Below are 7,994 nucleotides of genomic sequence, written 5' to 3' on the forward strand. Positions count from 1 at the left end.
GGTCGAGTAGAGGACTGAGTTGATGGACTTGACTCGTCCCTGTATTTTATGTGTAGATTCTGTATTGCCCCTGATGTGCTTGTGGGCACTTGCAGTGGTAGGAGTGTTGGCCCCCAGCATCCTAGTAGCGCTAGCCTTAGCAGCACCAGGCTTCATCATCTGGTGTCCATATGGAGGGATGAATGTAATCACCTGGTATAGGAGAGTCGCGTAGGTTCCGTCTCGGTCATCCTCGTTGATTCCGGCCTACCATTCTAGGAATTGCTGCCCAGGCCGATGGCAACCTTGATTTCAAGATCCTGGGAGCCAAGGCCGTAGTGTAGTAGTTACTCTACGATAACTGACGGCCTGATGCTCGATTTTGGCCACCAACACGAACTACACTTCAAAGAACCCTACGACTTTGTAAGGCGTTCCGTAACTCACTCTAATAGGCGAGCAGTGCAATCAATGCCCTTCTCAACGTTTGTTCCATTTGGGTGACGTCCACCTCGCTTCCGAGGCCAAGGGTGGGAGACTCGCCTCGACACTTCATATTTATTGCGTAAGCTGACAGCTTGTTTGCCAGCAACTAGTCTGTTACGCCCTGCATGACGGATCCTGCGCTCGTCTTACACTGTCGCACTCGCCGAGGCTCGGGGAATGGATGCGCACTTCTGTGGCTAAATAGACAGGGCTCTGCATGAACCCAATATAAAGCCGCTTAATCTATCTTGAGAACACCTGGGTAGAGTTCGGGTACCTTACATATGCAATTGCTGCAGGGGTCCACATCAACACGGGCCGTCTAGCTCCCGAGGTCTAGACAGCTTGGGCCATACATCAATTTAGCCGTTACCAAATCACTTCTTCCATTCGTGTGTATCGCATTCTTTGATTATCTAAATACGGTACCAGACTATCTCGCTAGATGGCTCTACATGCCTTTCGCCAGGCCGCTTATGCCATGGATGGCACCCACTTCCCCTGCACAATCCGCAGCAATCGCGGCTTGTGAGGCCTGTGTTGGTGACACTATCAGAAGGTCCTCAAAGCGACCCCTTTCAGCATTTCTTGCGCGCTGGCATGCTCAACGAATCGATGCCTCGTTGAAGCGCCATGATAGCCAGCCCTTCACCAAATTCGCGCTTCTGGATGCTACGGCCGCTTCCCATCCCGATATCTCTCTTCAGGCTGCTTTCGAGATCGTTGTTGTTGATGGACTTGGCAATGGCAACAATCTCCGCGCGCATGACCCCTCGCTTTGTGGATTGTACTCCTTCAATGGTGGCTATGGCGTCGAATTCATCGAAGTCTCCGCCTTGCCAGGAGATGGACTGCGTTTTCGCAGAACCCACACGGGCTTTGCTAAGTCGGCCGTTTATGTAGTCGAGCATGGCTTTGGCCTGCAGGCTGCGTCTGCTGAGTTGCGCAGCTTGCATTCCAGTGACAATCCTGCTGAGGCGTTCAGAATCTCCACTTGAGCGAAGGCTCGACATGTAGTCAACAAGCCGCTCAATTACGATAGCATGACCAGGGCGAGATTTCGTGTCCTCGTCGCGCCATAGTCCACCAAGGAGCTTTTTTGCATCGTAGACAAGATCATCTCGTTGATCCCAACCCTCTACGTCGTCAAGGCTGGGGTTCATGAGGTCTCCGAAACGACCATCGAGATTCGAAGCCATCCCAAGGCGGTCGATATGGATAACGAAGTCCTCAAAATTGCAATCTTTGCATCCTTTAGCAACCTTGAAGTTGCTGTTATCTTTCTCGTAATCGACACGATACATGTCGAAGAACATGAGTATTTCGTATGCGTTGAGCTCAGCAAGAACAAAGATGGGGCCAAAGGCCAACACAAAAAGGTACAAAAGCTTCATGTCGATTGATGAGGTCTGCGTTTTCTTGTCAAGAATAACCAGATAGTCAGAAGCAACTGAGGGGATTACTTGCAAACCACGTTGGGCGGTCCGAAATAAGAAGGAGAGGTGTAATGATTCCGCTCTTCACTCCTATTCCCGAGCTTGTCATCTTTTAATTACGATCCTAGTCAACAGTCTCGTGCCAACATCTTGGCAATGTTACCCTACACCTAGACCAATACATTGTTCACCCGTGCTAGCTCCGCACGACCCTGCAAGGATATTACCACAATCCTTCAGCACTCGAAAAATCTGACTGACAATAGATTAATCCCACTAGAAGTGCATGATACATGTGGCAAATGCTTGAGGCGCACTTCCAAGGGGCACATCTTGAGCATAATCGCTCAATTCCCTGATGCGGGTCTTGTCAGACCGGTTACTTATATTGATCACTGAGTAGACTTTGGTTTGCACAGAAGGTCATCTTCTTCATTCTCACCATCATTCATTCCTTTTGCTGCAAAGCCAGTTCGTGATTACGGATCTCATCTATCGTCTCTTCTTTTTCAACCCTATACACTCATGATATTTTTGTCATTCTGTTCGGCACGTCCTTGCACCATGTACTCGTCCGCTCTCTTCATTGTCTTCTTCACACTCATTTTTGGTGTTCAAACGCACGCTGAGAGCGACGCTGCGAGTCCTATAAATCCATGTCCTGTTCGATGTAGCAAGTCTGGATTGGATGCTCTGAAGTGGACGTATCTTCATGGCGTTGTCGCACTCAACCGATGCGAAAAGCCACTGCTTTTCAGCACTATGCTGGACATCCCCGTCAACTCTCCTGACAAGCACATTACTATTCGTGCCTGTACGGATTCCGAGGATGATACAAAACAGGCACCCGACTATGATCCTGTGCCGTTCACCTTTGGTACGCCGAAGAAGCGATCAGAAAGGTTGCAGTCTCCAGGCTGTCCATCAAATATGGCTCCGAAGTCTAATCAGACTTCAATTTACTACCATGGATGGCATACGAACCCGACCGAAACGGACAGCACGGCTAGTGATGAAGATGCCGCTGCTGCCCTTCGAACGCTGAAAAGCTACATCACTAAGACCGGTGACTGTAGACACATTACGATGTTCGCTAAGGTCGGATCGGCTACTGTGGGAGCTTTTGTCGGTCACGCGGTCGATCGAGAGGGCTTCAGCCCCGTAGTTGAGCGCCTCATTTCAGCAATACAGTCCAGTGGAAGTGGTGAAACCAACCGCTTCACCGTACAAAACTACAAGGAAACACACTCATCTTCCTTGGGTTTTGGCATCGTTGCGGACCTTCAGAACAATATCACCGCAGCACAGGAAGCAGTTTCTAGCTGGAGTCAGGGTAAAAGCCCCTCCGGCGCTGATACAACTTCTGGGTGGTCAGACTTCGACATCAAATACTGGCTGGTCAAAAGTATGAACAGCTCCTCAAATGCGACGGCGAACAACTCCACGAATCATTCTTCTAATGCTACCTCGTCTCTCAACTTGCATCGAAGGGCTACTTGTAGCTATCAAGAGGTATTTAGCGGTGACGATTGCTATGGATTAGCAGAACGATGTGGTATCAGCTTGACGAAGTTCTATAAATTCAACCCTGGAGAAGACTTCTGCAACAAGCTCAAACCTAAACAGTTTGTCTGCTGTTCGGCTGGCGACCTCCCTGACTGTAGGTGAAATCGCTGTCCTGGCTTTTGACCTGAGGACTAACATCTATCCGTAGTCCGCCCAAAGAAAAATGCTGATGGCTCGTGTTTTTCGTACGACATCAAGGATGGTGACGGTTGCTGGGCCCTTGCCGATGCGAATTATCTCACCACGAAGGGCATAGAAGATCTCAACAAGAACACGTGGGGCTTTGCTGGATGCGACAACCTTCAGCCTGGCCAGAAGATATGCCTTTCTGATGGTGAACCTCCAATGCCAAATCCCATCGAAAATGCCGTCTGTGGGCCGCAGAAGCCAAATGGAGAAGTTCGGGGCAACAAAAAGCTTGCCGATATGAACCCATGCCCCCTGAATGTTTGTTGTAACGTCTGGGGCCAGTGTGGAATGGACAAGGACTTCTGCATCGAGAACCCAGCTGATACAGGCGCTCCCGGTACATCGAAGCCAGGCATGAACGGATGCATATCTAATTGTGGAATGAATATCACCAACAATGCTAAAGGGCCAGCGAGCTTCGCCCACGTCGCCTACTTCGAGGCCTGGAATCAGGATCGCCCATGTTTGCATATGGACGTCACAGATATCGACACCAAGAAGTATACCCATATCCACTTTGCGTTTCCAAATGTTACTGCTGGAGATTTCAAAATCGACGTCGGTACGCTAAAGGACCAGTTCGATAAGCTGAAGAAGATGACTGGCATCAAAAGGATAGTGTCACTTGGCGGTTGGGCCTTCTCTGCGGATGCACCAACCTACACCATCTTTCGTCAGGCTGTCAGTCAAGCCAACCGTGCTACATTTGCAGACAATGTGGTTGCTTTCGTAAACGAGCATGGCCTTGACGGTATCGACTTTGATTGGGAGTACCCTGGTGCCCAGGATATCACGCCCGTTCCCGGCGCCGCCGACGAAGGCACCAACTATCTTGAGTTTCTGAAATTGGTCAAACGTCGTATGGGAAGCAAATCAGTCTCGATCGCGGCTCCTGCCTCGTATTGGTATTTGAAGGCGTTTCCAATCAAAGAGATGTCTAGTGTCATTGACTACATCATCTACATGACCTACGACCTGCACGGACAATGGGACTATGGTAACAAATGGTCAAGTCCAGGCTGCCCTGAAGGCGACTGCCTACGTTCACATATCAATATGACCGAGACAACTACTGCACTAGCTATGATTACAAAGGCTGGTGTTCCCTCATACAAGGTTGTGGTTGGTATAGCTAGCTATGGTCGCAGCTTCAAAATGGCCGAAGAGGGTTGCACGAGCGAGACGTGCAGATACACAGGCAGTAGGACTGTGTCAGATGCGATGCCGGGACCTTGCACTGGAACGGGCGGCTACATATCTTCTGCAGAAATTCGAGAGATTTTGTGGAACAAAGAGCTTCTTGGAGTCAAGGAATGGAGCGATGACACCGATACCGACTATCTCGTGTACCAAGACACGGAGTGGGTAGCATGGATGACCGACGAGACCAAGCAAAACCGAATCAACAAGTACACAAAACTCAATTTCGGGGGAGTGTCGGACTGGGCTGTCGACCTCGACAAGGACTATGGCGATAGCGGCATTGGTAACAACGGCGAAGACGACGACAACCAAACGGGTGGTAAGAATTGCCCCCTCACCAAGGAATACGCAGATCTCGAAGCTCTGGCGAACGATGGTGATGTATCGGACGACTGCAAGCCCGTTCTCGCTGTCAGCATTCTTGAGAAGATGCTGGATGGTTCTATCACCAAGTACAACGACGCAGAGAATGGCTACGACAAGAACTTCGAGGCTTATCAACGAGTCATCAAGAAGAGTGCCGAGGCGGCTTTCAAGAAGTTCGCGGATTGGGAGTTTGGCAACATCCGAAAGTACACTGACTGTGACTTTCAACGATCCGGCGGAAAAGACAAGTACAACGGTCCCTGCGAGGACTTGATGAAAAATGATCCTTTGATCTTCCAGGGTAAAATGACTATGAAGATGACAATCAGAGATAGCGATGGCTTCTATGATGCCCTCGAAGCAGAAGCGGGCATCATCTCTGATTGGATCGAACTCGGTGAATTCCACGAGGAGGTGAACGACTGCTCGAGTTGCCAAGGGCAACCCGCTTGCCTGTGCATCTACAGAGACGTTACTGTCACTGGTATACCTGTTCTCAAGAAGGATTTTGGCATTCCTAATCCTAAGGAGATTATCAAGAGCATCGATCTTGAAGCCACCAGAAATGCCATGTCCGCTCGCTTCTTCGATATCGTGGCAGGTATATGGGATGGCTCCAACGGCGATGTGGTTCAAGTCCTCTCAGTGCCAGTCTTTCTCTTCGCGCAAGCTGTGGACTCGATGGAGGAAGCGAAAGAGAAAGGCGGAGAGATCAGAGAAGAGGAGAAGAAGAATCTCATCATTACAATTATCTCGGCCCTTCTTTTCTTGATTCCTTTTGTTGGCGAATTCGCAGCGATGGCGGCAGGCGCAGCCACCGTTGCTCGCATGATTGCCATGGCCGGAATGATTGGGAATGCCGCTTTCACTATCGCAGACGTAGTTGCCAATCCGGAAAACGCGGCCATGGCTATTATGGGGCTGCTAAGTGCTGGACGCGTCCGCAAACCTCGAGACTTCGCAGACCTGGGCGCCGCTCGGCGAGCGCAGACCAAGTTCGACGTCAGCAAGATGGGTACAACATTCAAGAAGCACGATGACTCTTTGCAAAAGGTACTCGGCAATTGTCGCAAGGACGGTTCAAAAGATGACGACAACAACAATAACACATGCAGACCAAAGAGGAGCTTACTTGAGCTCAGTTTTGACACAAGCAATGGTCGCTTCGATTCACGACTTTCCCCGATGAATATCATTCATGAAGTTCATTACACGGAAGTTACTGCCCGGTTGCAACAAAGAGCTACCTCCTGTAACAACGGACCCATCACAAGGACAGACTCAACCACAACGACAAGCATCTCTACGTTTATGACGACGCCTCCAATGACCTGTTCAGAGAAGTGGTCACAGGCATGCTATCACTATAGTTCTGTGATGAGCGTTCATACAAACACGCCTGATATGGTTCGATTCACGTGTTGGGCGACGTCAAGTACTAGTAAACACGGCAAGGCAACAGATGACTGGGGTCTCTGGGGTAGTCGCCCAAGCGTGCCCAGGACAGCTCAGCATCACTGGGAATGGTCAAAAGAATGGACCGAGTTCGGCGATTGCGAACGAGATGAATGGCCGCCGCGCTACTTCTGGGGACAGAATTCACAGAGTCCCAGGAAGAAGGCCGGGCAATTCATCCGCTTAATACCTCAACCTGACAACGGCGGAGCGGGTGGGATCTGGAGTGCGTTCTGTCCCAGCCACGATGCGTGGAAAGACGCGGCCAAAAGGACAATGAGAAATGGCGCAGCCACAACAACAAGTTCGACAGTCTCACAAAGAGTCGGAGGAGGTACAACAAGTAAGTCACGACATCCGTCTATGATGGTCGTCATGCTAAGATACCATGAAGCATACATTACAAGCGTTGGTGTCGAAGTGCCAAACGCTGTTTTCGAGATCAAACACTGGGAACATACAACATTGACCTCTCATGCTGACGATGGATTGAGTGTTAATCGATGCTGGCCGAGCACTCTGGTACCTAACGATCCTGGCTTCGCACTGCTCACCGACGATCCATGGTACCAAAATCACGCAGCAGCCGCTATCAGCACATATTTGTACAGTGCAGCACCTCCTAACGCCGTGACAAGCGGCAAGTCAAAGTATCGCACGCTGCCTAACCGACCCTGGATTGCAGCCCGCTCAATGAATTTGCTCGATGTCATGCTGGGCAATGTTACCTCCCTAGCGCTGGGCTCACTTCCATCTACTATGGGACCAGATTGGTCTGACCAGGTAGTGCGTGTGCTCGACGTTGATGAAGCCTCATTTTCAGGAGCCTCGGGTAATGCTTCTATTGTGACGCGCTCACCATCCGCCACACCTCGCGAGGTAATGGCTCAGCCCTCTCTCGTAGGCGCCGTGGAATCCATACAGCCCGCGACCCCAGGATCCCCAATTTCTCTAGGAATACAACCAACAGATGTATAAAGATCACGGCCAGACCCTCGTTACAGTACAAGTTCTTGAGAAGAATCCCATCTCTCGACTTCTAGGCCGTATGCAAATTGGAATAGACACACCGCTGCAATGCACTATCAACGGGTGTTTCTCAGATCGGTTCCAGGCAGTGACGAGAGTCGTACTCAAGGAAGAGTTCTCCCCAGTATCCCATATAGATAGACAACATGCCCAAGAAGCAGACTTGTCAACAATCAAGCCAGCTTGATCGCTATCAAGCTGGCGCATCAAGCTGGCTAATCAATCAAGCCAAGCTGGAGTAGAGGTACAAATCAATTAAGCTAAGCTGCTGTAAGCTAGCTTAAT

General features: G+C 50.2%; 3 protein-coding genes across 3 annotated transcripts; 2 read left to right on the top strand and 1 right to left on the bottom strand.

Moving 5' to 3' along the window:
• Nucleotides 1-73: 73 nt before the first annotated feature.
• On the top strand, nt 74-214 carry AA0111_g12682 (hypothetical protein; the record flags this gene model as incomplete). The annotated part of the gene is made up of 1 exon (XM_028646692.1): nt 74-214. One exon carries the CDS (start codon nt 74-76, stop codon nt 212-214), a length of 141 nt encoding a protein of 46 aa, XP_028499722.1.
• An 829-nt stretch (nt 215-1,043) lies between these two features.
• Nucleotides 1,044-1,859, bottom strand: AA0111_g12683 (hypothetical protein; the record flags this gene model as incomplete). Its single annotated transcript, XM_028646693.1, has 1 exon — nt 1,044-1,859. The coding sequence occupies one exon, from the start codon at nt 1,857-1,859 to the stop codon at nt 1,044-1,046; it is 816 nt and encodes a 271-aa protein (XP_028499723.1).
• Nucleotides 1,860-2,465: 606 nt separating this feature from the next.
• On the top strand, nt 2,466-7,658 carry AA0111_g12684 (Killer toxin subunits alpha/beta; the record flags this gene model as incomplete). Its single annotated transcript, XM_028646694.1, has 2 exons — nt 2,466-3,561; nt 3,616-7,658. 2 exons carry the CDS (start codon nt 2,466-2,468, stop codon nt 7,656-7,658), a joined length of 5,139 nt encoding a protein of 1,712 aa, XP_028499726.1.
• Nucleotides 7,659-7,994: the final 336 nt, after the last annotated feature.

The sequence above is a fragment of the Alternaria arborescens genome (genome assembly GCF_004154835.1).
Source record: "Alternaria arborescens strain FERA 675 chromosome Unknown contig_96, whole genome shotgun sequence".
NCBI classification, from domain to species: Eukaryota; Fungi; Ascomycota; class Dothideomycetes; order Pleosporales; family Pleosporaceae; genus Alternaria; species Alternaria arborescens.